Source organism: Halichoeres trimaculatus, unplaced genomic scaffold (genome assembly GCF_033239565.1).
Source record: "Halichoeres trimaculatus isolate MK-OKI-2021-1 unplaced genomic scaffold, fHalTri1.1 fHalTri1_scaffold_23, whole genome shotgun sequence".
NCBI lineage: Eukaryota > Metazoa > Chordata > Actinopteri > Labriformes > Labridae > Halichoeres > Halichoeres trimaculatus.
Genome location: NW_027437201.1, coordinates 21,928,585 through 21,942,862, shown reverse-complemented (window position 1 = coordinate 21,942,862; position 14,278 = coordinate 21,928,585). Strand labels below are relative to the sequence as shown.

At 38.6% G+C, this 14,278-nt stretch overlaps 1 protein-coding gene across 1 annotated transcript; it reads right to left on the bottom strand.

Annotated features, from left to right (window-relative positions):
• Nucleotides 1-2,246: 2,246 nt before the first annotated feature.
• Nucleotides 2,247-13,857, bottom strand: LOC141785305 (uncharacterized). The gene is made up of 5 exons (XM_074663527.1): nt 13,563-13,857; nt 7,473-7,571; nt 7,241-7,384; nt 5,189-5,237; nt 2,247-3,888 (listed from the first exon to the last, which is right to left on the bottom strand). The coding sequence occupies exons 1-4, from the start codon at nt 13,645-13,647 to the stop codon at nt 5,197-5,199; spliced, it is 369 nt and encodes a 122-aa protein (XP_074519628.1). The 5' UTR covers nt 13,648-13,857; the 3' UTR covers nt 2,247-3,888; nt 5,189-5,196.
• Between the last annotated feature and the right edge of the window lie 421 nt (nt 13,858-14,278).

Sequence of the window (14,278 nt, the reverse complement as noted above, 5' to 3'; positions counted from 1 at the left end):
TTATAAATACAGATAACACGCCGATAATATCCTGCATCCCTAATTTGTTTGAAGAAATGTTTTCCTCCTCAACGTGGACTTTTCTCTGCTGTCTTTTTATTTTTTAAAGTTATATTTGCACACGTGTAGACGAGACACTTGTAGCCTAAGGAGGACAGGAAGTGGACGTTTTGTAGTTTACCTCAGATCGTTTGTGGGTTGTTCTATTTAAGCAATATGCAGAAAGTTTGTTTGAGGGATCGTACATCTCATTTATTTGTCTTACTACTGTTGAACACTGCAAAAAGTGAAATCTTATCAAGTCTTTTTGTCTTATTTTAAGCAAAAATTAACTCAATCTGAGCCACAGTCAGGTAATCAGTCCAGAAAATATCTTGTTTCAAGTTATTTCAAGACAAAATGAGGTCTGAATTGTTTGAAAAAAAAAATCTGTTCTTGCGTTGTCAGGTGAATGTGGCTCAGATTATATCTAAAAAGACACTTTTTTACTGAAAATAAGACAGAAATACTTGGTAAGATTTCACTTTTTTGCAGTGCACCAAGCGGCACCTGGCCCCTGAGAATGCAACACTTTGCCTTTTTCATTACGATTTTATTTTTGCATCATCTTAAGGCTGCCGTCATGATCCTGTGTTTCCTCACATTCATGGTCAAACTATTTTCCTCCTCTCACCGTCACTGTCACAGCCCGTTGTTTGCGTTAATCTCAGAGCTCTTGCTGTAAATACTGGGATGAAAATATTTGGATATCTGTACGAACACAGCAAGGATCTGTGCAGGGGGAGAAAAACGATAGATTAGCTGTTGTGTAATTAAAGAAATCATATACAAGACATGGTAAGGATGATTTATCGGGTTTCCAGTGCTCAAAAATGTCTGCTCACTATTTAATTCATATTTATATAACTATTTTGTCACTCTGAAACGTAGATTTTTACTTCTTTGTTAGAGCTTAGTTTAGGATTTAAGCAAATTATTGGAATAAAACTAGTTGAAATGAATTAAAAGACTTGGAAAACAGTTTGTTTCTGTTGTGTTCGTGTTCTTTCAGATCATCCTGGAGTCAGAAATGAAGCACCACTCTCTGTTAGAAGTTGTCAGTTTTATTGTGAAAATACATTTGGTACATAAAGCAGGTAACTGAGTCGCAGTAAGAAGAAGAAGCCAGTGCATGTACAATATTTACAGTTAGTAACAGGAAGCAGAAAGAAGCAGGAAGTGTTAGTCGTTGCTCAGTAACGTGTGGCTGGCCAAATCTTCACTGGAGTCCCTTAAAAAGTGTGCTTATCACCTGCAGACAGCGAGGCGGACGCTCTGCAGGATGCCTCAGAAATAAATAATATCAACATCTAGGAAAAAGAGATTTTTCTGCAGGAGGTCAACGGTCAACCCACGGATCTGTTGCAGTTTTTCTCCTTAGGTTTGGTTCATTTCTCAGATCAGGATTCAGATTCTCTAAACTACAGGTTGAATCTTCACATCATCTGTACAAGATGAGGTCTGTAACTTTCACTTTCATAGGAGCCATTTTCCCTCAGCACACCTGGATTAAAGTCATTCAGGAGCCACACAATCTACTTTTCTTCACAAAAAAGACTCAGGAGTGTATAAATTTTATACCTAGCTAAAATCTGGGAACTAATTATCTAAACAAGGAGTTTTGAAATAAATAAAATTGAACATGTAATGTCATGAATTTTTATCTATAATAAACTTGCAGGATATAAAGAAATTTTAAAATTTCCCAAGTTGGCAAAAATTTTAAACCTTTGTAAAAATTTGAACGCTTTTTAAGTTTTCGAATATTTCTTTACAAAATGTAAAAAATGAAAATGTAACAAATTTGCAAAAAAATAAAAATAAAAATGCTAAATTTTGTTATAAAAAAATGCAGTTTTCCAAAGATCTTTGAATAAATAAAAACTTGCAAAAATTAAAACATTTTTGCTATTTAAAAAAAAGCCAAAATTTTTAAAGGAAACTTAAAAACACAAGTTTGCAAAAAACAAAAAAAATTAAATTTAAACAATTTGCAAAAATAATCGATGATAACAATATTATGTACAAATTCAACAAATGTCTTTTTTTTTAATTCTAAAAGTTCTTGAAATTTTTTTGAATTTTTTTAGAACATTTTTTGTCAAATTTTGAAACTTTAATTTTCAATTTTTGCAAATATTTTTCACACATTTTTGCACATTTTTGGATTTTTTTTAATGAAAGTTTTTTTTTTGCATTTTGGATTTTTTAAATTTGATTTGTTTGCAAATTTCTGTAAAATAAAAAAGACATTACATGTAATTTTGTAAATTAAAAGAAACTTTTTGTTTTGATAATTATTCTCATGATTTTAACTTAGCATAGAATTTTAGAGACTTTAAAGTCTTTATTGTGAAGATAAAGTAGATTTTTTTTGCTCCAGAATGACTTTAATCCAGGTGAGCTGAGGAAAAATGGCTCCTATGAAAGTAAAAGTTACAGACCACTCCTCTAGAAAAAGAACATGGCGCCACCTGACCTCCATCAGCTCATATTTCTGCTCCTTTTCTTCACAGTTTGGTTTTTATAACATCTATAGTAAGAAGAGCAGAAAATGTTGGTAACACAGTTGATGAACAGTTAATGCGCCCCATGTACAGACAATCATTCTGATGAAATATTGATGAGGAGGAGCTGAAACATGACACACTTTCTTCAAGGTTTACACCAAAAAGGATGGGACCTCAGCTAGGGTTTTTTTTTCTAATATCGTAACATTTTCTAATAAAAAATAAAACAAAAACACTTGATGAGATTTCAGTTTTTTTGCAGGATGATTGGAGAAATGGACCAAACCAAAGAGAAAAACTGTCCGATGACCTGAAGCTGTCAGTCACACAGTCTGTGAGTAACCACACACTGGAACATGTTGTGAAGTTAAAAACAGCGTGAGTTATATAAGGCAGTATAAAAACTCTTCTCTGCTTCTCTGTTTTTACGGCTACAGAAGAAAAGACGAACAAACATGAACCTCTCCGCCCGCTGCGTGCTGAGAGTCAGTAAGCGTCCTGATCGTGTGGCTCCACCTAAAACTCTGTAGGTGTCATTTCCTTCACTACAGTACATTCCTCGCAGCGTTCCCACATGTTTGGGAATGTGTGTCTAGTGTTTCAAACATCCTGTCCTATGAGCTCTCCGGACAGAAACTGGGTGATGTCTGTGATTAGAAAGAAAGGCATAAAAACATCTAAAGAAAAACACACAGGACGAAGACGTAATGCTGGAATAAACGTTGGTCTGAGAGGCAGTGTCAGTGGATGAGGACAGTTAATCACCAGCTTTATCTCTGAGTCAGGCTGAGGAAGACAAGTGTGTGAAGGTAGCTACATTCAAACGGCCTTAATGTGCCTGACAGTCTGTCTAACTCACATGTGATTGGTCGGAGAGAGGCTGCTGTTGTTACTGACCGGCAGAGACCCCGTCTAACCCTCCTGGAGATCAAACTGCAGCCCAGCAGGCAGCAGTAGCTGTGTTACATTCACCGGAGTCCTGCTGGACCACAGCACAATGGAGGACTTTAAAGAGTCCGTCTCTGAAGGAAAGACTGCTTTATCGTTTCTGAATCAACCGTGTGTGAAGCTCTTTGAAGCGGAGTATAAGGCACATTAAATCTGAGAGTGATCCCACTAACGTGATGTCGTTTCTACTCCTGGAGAGGTGCGAGTCGCTCGGTGTGGATCCAGCAGGAAGACCCGAGCACGTCTCTTCTAATAAATAAAAACGGTCCGGTTCTGAAGAGGAGGTACTCTGCAGTCAGAGTACAAAGTTCACGGATCAGAGGTTCCTCCGTCCAGCTCTGAATCAGTCGCTCCCTGCTTCTGTCACATCGGTTTTCAGAGGAAGATGAGGCTGTGGGGAGCACAGGGCAGACGTCAGCTCTCTCAACATCACAGATTATGGTTAGATATGACTGATTCAAACTTTTTAAGACCAAAATCATGTTTATAGACAAAAAAAACTATTTAATTGAGAAAAAATCTGCCAAGGGAACAAGAGAAAATTTGCTTGAAATTTTTCTTTTCTTCCACTTACGGAAGTGTATTGCATTCACTTAAAGAAAAAAAAACAACTCAGGTTTTTCAGAGAAATTTATTCTTCGGTTTGTTTTTTGTGTTAATTAATTTTGTTTTTCTGATTTAAAATTTTTTTACTGGTTTGTTTTGTGTTATAATTATTTCAGTTTTTATGAGTATTTTTTTGTGGAAATTAATTTTGATTTTCTAATTAATATTTTTTTTATTGGTTTGTTTTTTTTGTTAGAATTATTTCTTTTTTTTATGAGTAATTTTTTTTCTGTTTTCAGATTACTTTTTTCCTGTTTTTCGGAGTAATTTTTTCCTGAAGTATCGAGATACTTACAAATCCCACAAGAACCTCAACCTGCTGTCTTTCGTGGTAATTTTTTCCTCCTGTTTTGTTTCTTTTGTTTCTATACCGGGTCAATAAAGGTGAGGTATTAGCCACACACAGGGTATGAAACCCTTGTTATGTTTGAGGCGGGATTTCTAAGTATCGTGATACTTCAGGAAAAAATTACTCTGAAAAACAGGAAAAAAGTAATCTGAAAACAGAAGAAAATACTCATAAAAACAGAAATAATTATAACAAAAAACAAACCGAAGAATAAATTACTCTGAAAAACTTCAAGTGAATGCGATACGCTTCCGTATCCACTGGCAGTTTTATTAACTTGTTAAAGCAATCCAGACTTTGATTTAGTCATTAAATAGCTTAAAGTAAGACATTTTTCTGGACTGCTCAGGTGAATGTATCTCATATTAAGTCTAAAAACACATTTTTTACTCCAAAATAAAACAAAAACACTTGATAAGATTCCAGTTTTTTGCGGTGTATGAATAAAACTACAGCACTGATAAGCGACTTCAGGTTTACACGTCAGACTGTTACACTTCACACCTGGCCTGGCTGGTTTGAAAAGCGTGACACAGTTATATTTATCCTGATAAAGTTATTTTTACACCTGCTTGTGATGCATGAAATTTCACTTTTACACACATGACATTTCCAGGTTTGCACCCACATGACTTCTCCGACTTTACCAACACACAGTGTGTGTTAGAAAAACTTTAATTCACAACTTCGCAGAATTTCGAATATATGAATCAAACCTCGTTAACATGACACTTACTGATTTGTTTAAGCTTGATAAAGTGGCCCCGCTGTTTCCTCGATGGGTTCTGAAATAAATCAAATGAAAATCTCAGTTTGTAAAACATCAACATTGATTCTCAGAGAACTACATTTTGAAAACTCATTTCCTCAGACTTTTAAACAGTCGCTGTCTCCAAATGATACAAGCAGGAAAAGTCATTTTCTCCCACTTTGGATTTTTTTTTGTTGTGACACAGCTGCAGAAAATCTACATGCCAAAACAGTGAATTGAACACAGCGTTCTCCTGTTACTAAGAAACACTGAGCACCAGGGACATGACTAATTTGTTTCAAGTATTACTCAACCCAGAGTAATCCTCACATCAATGATGGATCTTTATTCCTGGAAAAAAGAGGCACCCAGAGGGTTTATGTGACCCTGGGGTCTCTCTATGGAAGCCCCAGGAGGGGCCCCAGGCTGATTTTAAAGGATTTTATTGTATTCAAAAAGCGATAAATAAAAACAAGGGGTTAGCCTTTGTGGGGGTTTTTCAGAATTTTTCATGATTTTGAAAAACAAAAAAAAGAGTGCCCAGGAGGTTAACTACCCTTGTGGTACTTTTATGGAAGCCCTAGGAGTGTCACCTGTTGGGTTAAAAGAATTATTATTCCTTCAAAAATTTTGAAAAAATTCAGGAGGTTAGACTTTGTTTGTTATTTTTTCAGAATTTTTTGAGGGATGGAAAAACCCAAAATCAGCACTCAGGGGGGTTACTAACCCTGTGCTTTCCATATAGAAGCACCAGGAGTGCTTTGGAGTTTTTGTTTTATTTTATTTTTTTATTAAAGGTTTAATTAAAAAAAAACAAACATACAAATCAGGAAGGGGATAGCCTTTGTGGGGGTTCTTTCAGAATTTTTCTTGATTTTTAAAACTAACGAAAAGTGCCCAAGTGGTCATTTACCCCTTGGTTACCTTTATGGAAGCTCTTCAAGTGTCCCTGTTGGGTTTTTAAATAATTTTATTCCTTCAAAAATTTTGAAAAAATCAAGGGGGTTGGACTTCATTTGTTTGTTTCTTTTTTTTCTATTTTTTTTTTCAAAGATTGAAAAACGCAAAATCAGCACTTAGGGAGGGTTACTCACCTTAGGGTATCCATATGGAAGCCCCAGGAGTGTCTTTTACTCTTTTTTAAGAATTAATTTAAAAAAAGAAAAAAAGGGTCAGCCTTTGTTATTTTTCTTTTAGAATTTTTCATGATTTTGAAAAACCAACAAAGAGTACTCAAGTGGTCATTTAATCCTGGGGTATCTTTATGGAAGCCCTTTGAGCGTCCCTGCTGGGTTTTTAAATAATTTTATTTCTTCAAAAATTTCGAAAAAATCAAGGGGGTTAGAATTTTTTTTTTTTTTTTTTTTTTTTTCAGAGATGGAAAAATGCAAAATCAGCACTTAGGGAGGGTTATTCGCCTTAGGGCATCTATATGGAAGCCCCAGGAGTGTCCCCATTGAGTTATAAAATGTTTTATATGATTAAAAAAATTGAAGAAAATAATTAAAGGGGGTTAAACTGTTCCATGAGTTTGAAAACTCACAAAACTACCCGTTGGGGTGGATCTGTTGGGATACCTTTTTTAAGCCCTAGTGGTGTCCCCATTGTTTTTTTTTAACAAACTTCATTTAAATCAAAAATTTGGAAATTTCCAGAATTTTACAATAAAATGAAAAACCTTTAAAAAAACCCAAAGAGCTTTTTCTACACCTTGGATATATTTATGGAGGCCCCTGGAGTGCCCCCGCTGCGTTTTTAAAGAATTTAATTTTATTAAAAATCGAGCAAAAAAACAACTAAGCAGTAAGCCGAGGTAAAGTCATTCCAATTGAACAAAAACATCCCATAATACGTATAAGCTGAAGCCCTTTCTAAAAAAAAGAGGTAGGAATACAAATGTGGAGGAAAATCAAAGTGTGAAATGTATCGAACTTGTTTATACGGTTAACTGTGGGTTTTATTTTTAGTTTCAGCTGAGAAAATGTGATTTTACCACAAGGAAAGACAGAAAACTGCTCGTTTTTCTCTCTAACTCACCACGTAGAGGTCGTTTGTGTGACTTGCGTCGATGCACCATGACCCCGATTATCAACGCAGCGCCGACCAGCACGACAGCCAGCACTGAGAAACTAGTGATGGCCGCCAGCTTCCACACATCAGACGGCACCTCCACAGCTTTACCTTTGATTGGACAAAGAAACCATCGTAAACCACAGGAATGAACGCTGCAGAGAGTCAGTCAGGCTCTGAGTGTTTGATCCGGCCTTACACGTGTTACATGACGGCGTCTTTGGGTACTGTTTGCACGATGAACACGACACACAAACGTCCAGATCTGAATTCCAAAACTCTGAACTTCCACATTGACCTGCACACAGAGAGAATCATGAGTTAGTTATGTAACGTCTCTTTCTTTCTCTTTCAGTAGGAAACATTTTGTCAAAGCAGAGCCCCGGGCACAGCTCTTTCCATCATTTATAAAATAATTCACACTGCTGAGCTGTCCGGAAAATCATGATGTGGAGGTAAGACTGGAGATGATGCAACAAAAATTCCCTAACTGTGGAATAAAGTGAAACTCAAACAAACAGTAACCAGGTGACCCGCAGGAAAATCTCAGCTGCACAGAGTGTGACTGGAAGCGAACACGTGAGGAGCCGTGTGGCTTTGAGACGAGAAACTGGGAAATTCCTTTGGCGCAGACTTGCTGATGCAAAGTTACAGCACGATGAGAGAATTACTCAATGACTGCTGGTGTGTGAACATGCGGTGTGTGTGTGTGTGTGTGTGTGGAGAGCAGGATGTGATTTTTACATCGAGTTTCCTTTGAAATGTTTTGTTTCTTGGTGTGTGTGTGTGACTTCCATAGAAACACCAAATGTGTCTGTGAGAAGCTCAGACGGTGCAGATCTCCGTCTGTGGACACAATAGAAAGCTCCATCTCCTTTCAACAGGAGGCAGACAGCTGAACAATTAGAGCTGAGCACTTCCCAGATGATAAGGAAGGAATAAGCTGCGAGTCGTGACGCATTTAGCGCTGATAGCAAGCTGAGCCAGAAACTGCTGCAGTGTTTTAGTTTGTGGTTTCTCAAACATCCTGCCTTTTGTTCAGAGACGTGTGTGCATTAATAACTTAAGGTCATACATGAATTTTTACATAAGGCTGGAAAAGAGCTCTACTTGTTCAGTAAAGCAGCACAAAGAGCTCAAAGAGTCACATGACCAATCATTTTCAAAGTCACAAATAAGTCAAAAAGAGATAAGCTACAGTTTTTCTCCATTTGTTATGCTCATTTCTTCAATTTCTCATTAATTTAACCAAACTTCAAATGTTTCAGTTCATTTTTGTAAAGGATTAAGTACAGGTAGCCTACGATTAGCATGGTTAGCTCACATTTAGCACACTTTCCAAGTGAACTGATCTTGTTCACTGCAAAAAACTGAAATCTTATCAAGTGTTTTGTCTTGTTTTAGTAGAAATGTCTTTTAGGACTCAATATGAGCCACATTCACTTGACTAGTCCAGAAAATGTCTTATTTTAAGTTATGTAAAAACAAAAATGAGGTCTGAATTGTTTGTGACAAGCTGAAAAAGTTATTCAAACCTCATTTTTGTCTTTATATAGCTTGAAATCAGATATTTTCTGGACTAATACGTCGAATGTGGCCCATATTGAGTATATTAAGACGTTTAATAATTTAAAAAAGGACAAAAACACTTGATAAGATTTCATTTTTCCACAGGCAGATCCCAAAATAACCCAGACGACCGTTAGGGTGCCAAACTGAACCAATCCGCTCTCAGAAGGTGGAGCTACAACACTGCAGGCCGTTGATTGGTCGAAAGTAACGTCACTTACCGCGTGACGGCTGCTGCATTTCCTGGCGGCAAACCGTCTTCTGTGAAACAAAGCTTGCTTGTTCTTTGTATCAAAGAGCTACATGCTAATCACAAAGAGGACGATATTCTGGATTGTTTGTGTCCGAAATTACTCACTCATTCCCGACTCACTACTCACTATATAGTGAATTAGATGTAGATGACTATATAGTCCACTCAATCGGCTAAATTAAAACAACATTTCGGACACTATTCACTCATTCCCAAGCCGCCTGACAGTGACGTATTTACTCTCGCGTCTCTCACAGACGGCTGGGGATTTACAGTTATATCTTTTCTTAAAAACTGCGAAACAGTATTTATTTTAGTGATACCTAATATTGTATTTAGCTTATTTTCTGCAACAGCCAAATAAAATAGAAACATTTATTACACGTTATTCTTAAATAAATAAACTATATATTTGCGCGGAACTTATGCTGTGTTTAAGAATTACAAGGTCCAGTGAATGCATCACCCGCAAGGAACGGTTTAACGGTTTAACGGTTTAACGTCCGTGTTGTTTGTTTCTCAGCTCGAAGTTGTGAGATGGGCTCGTCCGAAAGTTAAACAGGGAGCTAAGTGTTATTCTCTGACAGTTTTTAATGTTGTTTCATGCTATTAATAATCATTAATCATGTAATCAGCCATTTCTTCTGTTTGAACCGAAATGCATGATGGTAAATATTGCTAATATAGTGAGCATCGCTAATGCACTATTTTTTTAAAATGCATTGTGGGATACATTGAGTAGACTATATAGTGAATGACCATGCTCACTCATATTATTTCACTATATAGTTAATAAGGAGTGATTTCGGACGCAGCCGATATCTTCCATTGCTGCTAGTTTACTGTGTCGCGTTTTTCTTCTTCGTTGGATTTATTAGTGGGATACGCTGTGTTGCGCTGCTATGGCGTCACACTACATGCGGCTGCCTGCATCCAGCTTAAACGCCGCCTACCACGAGAGGGCACAGTCGGCAACGCAAACAAGGAAAACGCGGCTGAATCTTCATTACAAGCACAAAAGTCTGTTTAACTGTCAAATTCAGGTAAGATCATAACACCATGAACACCTTATATAAATCTCTAGGTACATTTTAAAAAATATCGCACTAGAAATGAAATCTTATCAAGTGTTTTTGTCTTATTTTCAGTAGAGAATGTCTTTTTTGACTTGATGTTAGCCACATTCCTCTGACCAGTCCAGAAAAATGTCTTATTTTAACTTATTTAAAGACGAAAATGAGGTCTAAACTGCTATAAAAAATAAAAAAAATATTGCCAATGGATCAAGAGAAATTTGCTGGAAAATTTGCATGAAACTAGAATACTGTCTTAATACAAGAAACTTTTCCTCTCTTCCATTGGCAGATTTTTTTTCACTAATTACAAGCACTTCAGGCCTCATTTTTGTCTTTAACTTGAAATAAGACATTTTTCTGGACTGGTCAGGTGAATGTGGCTCAGATTAAGTCTAAAAAGACATTTTCTACTTAAAAAGAGACAAAAACACTTGTTAGATTTCCATTTTTTGCAGATTATATATGAAAGACTTTGGTTTTGACTCATAACTGAACAGTTTTGGGAGAGATATGAGCTTTTGCAGGTGATCCATGGTGTTGAGAATATCTGGTCTGTTGTAAAACATGTGCCAAAGCAGTTGAGAAGGATCTTTGCATTTTTGGTGGCACTGGCTTTTTGTTTGGGAAAAGAATTTAATTTTGAAGCATGAGTGAACAGTTTTGAGAGATATGAGCTACGATGTTGAGCTGAACTGTAAGTCTGTTTTGCCAAATGATTTCAGAGTTTTGAGAATGTAATGTCTGTTTGAAGAAATGAGCCAAACCAAAGGAGAAAAAACTGTAATACTCAACGCTTCAGTTTGTTCGACCTGTGATTTTGCATCAACCAGAAAGGCCCACGCTGGGCCTCATAAGTCATCGTTTGTGGTGGTGTTTGCATCTTTAACTCACTAATTCATTCACCACTGAAAGTGATAGCGAAACAAAGTGATTCAGACATAAACCGCAAGTGATGCAATGAATGTGCAGAGACGAGGAGTGCGGTGACATCAAGAGGAAGTACGACCTGATTTGTTGGAACACAGACTGTTTCATGGCAGAGCTGCAGATAAATGAAACAAAAACAAAAAAGGAAATCCAAGGACTCAGTTCTTGATGTTTGTGTCAGCTTGGATTGATTTCTAAAACCCTGTTAAATCAGTGCAGGAACAGTTTTTAAAGAAGTGAAGCTTTTTTCTAAAGCTTCTTTAAAAGTTTATATGAGATACTAAATCTAATTTATTGGCTTAATTTAAGTGTTTTTGCATTTTTTGCTTTATAGATGTTGAGTAGAAACTACTCTTCAGCTGAGAGGAAGTTTCTTAAAACTGGGTGTTAGGATGCTGTGAGGAGGATCTGTTTTAATGTGACTGCAGCGCCACCTTCAGGTCCGGAGTCTCACGCACACTGTCGTAAAGATGTGACTTTGAACCAGGTGTTTGTTTTGGAACAAATTTTCTTTGTTCAAGTCAACTTTTTACCAGATATAACACCAGTAGGTAAGGTATTTATAAGTAGTTACGTGACCGCTATATGTAGAGCTATCGGCAGCCCGCTGCTATGAGACGTGTCTGTAATGTGTAACGTTAGCTAGCGTAACCTCACTCTTCATTTTATTGATAGACTCTCAAGTTTGAACAGACCACTGCAGAATAACTGCTGACTGTGGGTTGGAATCAACATTAGCACAAACAGATTAGCTCTTTTAGCATTTAGCTCGTGCTCTATCTCTCTACTGTTTCTCTTTCTTCTGCTCTTCTGTCCTTTTTCTGTCTGACAGTTAGGCTCCAGTGTCCACCATCACTACAAAATTAATCACAGAAATCAAAAAGAAATCGAAACTTCATCAGCCGACGTGGTGTTGTCATAGAAACTTGGATTTTGGAAAGCACATTTTGCACCCTGCAGGTTTGAAGTTTGTGTAAGCAGAGTCCAACGAGAGATGCAATCACAGGGCATCATGGGAAATATAGTATGCAGGGATTTGCATGCTTTCATGTGACTGAAACCATGACACGAGAGCCCTGATGGTTTGATTTCCACGCATGTTTTGAAATTTGTTTCTCACACATAGTTAAGGTGTGTTTGTATGTTTCTGGAATGCCCCTCCAGCCGTCTCATGTCTTCACTTCCTATTCAACGGCCTTGGTTGCTCTTATCACTTGGAAACAAAACATCCAAACCGGGGCCAAAGCGAGCCTTTGGAGCGTGAGATCCAGGTGTTTCACGGGTCGCAGCAGACTCGTCAAACATCAGGTCATTACTGGAGCAGAGGCGGCCAAAAGGCACCTGCTCAGAAAGTCATGTTTCAGGCATTTGGGCCTCTCGCTCTGTTAATGTTACAGATCCCCCAGGGACTCGCAGACCGCCTGCCTCCCTGCCTGCCTGCAGCACTGACTCATTTTTTTAGCTGTGGTCACAGAAAAAATGTGTCACAGCGCTCGTAAGCACTTCCCGTCCTGATTTCAGGCTGACATCATCCAGCAGGGCCAGCTGGGCTCGCTCTGCAGGGTTCAAAAGGTCAGCGAGAGGAACTGAACCTCGACTGCTGGTTGACCACCGCTCAAACAAAAACCACATCTGAACCTGGACCTGCTGATTACACCCATGATGCAACATTTTCAACATGTTCCCAAGTTTGAGCTCAAATTAAAGGGTAAGAAAGAAGTGATTCACTTTGGCAGGTTTCTGCAGCCTCTCATTGTTCCCCGTGCTTCAAATCTGGAACAAATTTAGAGCCATCTTTTTGTTTTCCCAGGCGACCTTGGCAGATCTCAGCACCTAGCCTGACGGAGGTTGTTTTTTGGGTGTGGGGGTGCTGTGTTTGGTCATAAACTGGAAGGGGGTGGGTGGATCTACAGCTGAGGTCCAGATGTAGACTCGGTTTCTCACGGAGAGAGTGTGGATGAAGTGAGTTTGGAGTTGAGAGTGTTTCAGTGCGCTTGGTAACGCCTGAAGAAAAAGCCCCAGAGCTGAGAAATTATTCAGGATTTCATGTTCTCAGTGCAACCTGAGCCTCCTGTTCCCTGCTGGGATCGGGTCCAAACTTCAGGGAACAAAGTCAAAGCGTGTTTTCTCAGGGTATCAGCGCATAACGCGGCGCGCTCTCTACATGTGGCCGCTCCGGCTCCCTCCGGGGCTCGGATGGACAGGGTGAAATAAGGCGATCGGAATGCGGAACCGGTGAGAAATGCTGCTGGTAAAGGAAGCGGCTTTGTAAACGGAGCCGCTATCTGACTCCATTAGAGGGAGAACCGAGCTGTGGTCCATGTTCACAGACACAAAGACCCCAATGCCATGAATTCAGATCAGATGACACAGAAAAACAAAAAGGAAGCAGAAAATGCCACTTTAGGAAAAGTGATCCAACATGTGGGTTGAAAATCTGAAGTGGATAAAAACTTTTTCTTACCTTTCTGTGCGCTCACGCCGTAGAAATTGGTCGCAGCCGCTATAATAAGTCCACAGAGCGCGCAGAGAGTGTTTGAAGCCATCATGTCCGCGGGAGAAAATCTGTTCGCTGTCTGCTGCGCGATTCCCGAAAGTTCATCTGATTAACAATCCGTGCTGCGCAAGGTTTGAGCATGGAAAAGCGAGCATCAGAGTGAGTCACCCGGAGGAGTCTGCGCCTTGTTTTAATAGCGCACACACCCACGCTAACAGTTCAACTCCTATGAGTCATTTCCTATGTACTGTACTGCTCGGATTCTCTGTGCGCACTCACAGGAAACTCCTCGACCAGCGAGACACAGAGAGTGTGTGAGAGTGTGTGTGTGTGGCTTTCATTGTGTTTGAGCTCAAGTGAAAGTTTCAATTAAAAAGCGCCTCAGGTATGAATATTTCCAAACAAGAATTTCATATTTTCAGACCACGCCCTGCTGGATTGTCTCCACTTTTCTTTCCTTTTTTTTTCACAGCAGCTTAAAGTCTGCGCAGTCTGGATTTAATAGTGTTCTCATTGTTATTACCACGCCTGTCGACGTCATGCGCTCCCCTCTTGCCAAAAAACACAACTCTCTGGCACAAGCGCGGTCCCATCCGCAGCAGAAGAGCAACAGGCAAAAACAGATGACACAAGAAAAACTATCAGATTCTCAAACCTCAGGGGCTGAAAATGAAAACTTGGAT

Bases quoted from the DNA above. Each gene is read 5' to 3' on its own strand.
- LOC141785305 (XM_074663527.1), bottom strand. From the start codon at position 13,647: ATGATGGCTTCAAACACTCTCTGCGCGCTCTGTGGACTTATTATAGCG. The intron at 7,385-7,472 runs GTAAGGCCGGAT...GTCCAATCAAAG, and splicing joins GACGCCGTCATGTAACACGT to GTAAAGCTGTGGAGGTGCCG. The intron at 5,238-7,240 runs GTGAGTTAGAGA...GATTTATTTCAG, and splicing joins ACACAAACGACCTCTACGTG to AACCCATCGAGGAAACAGCG.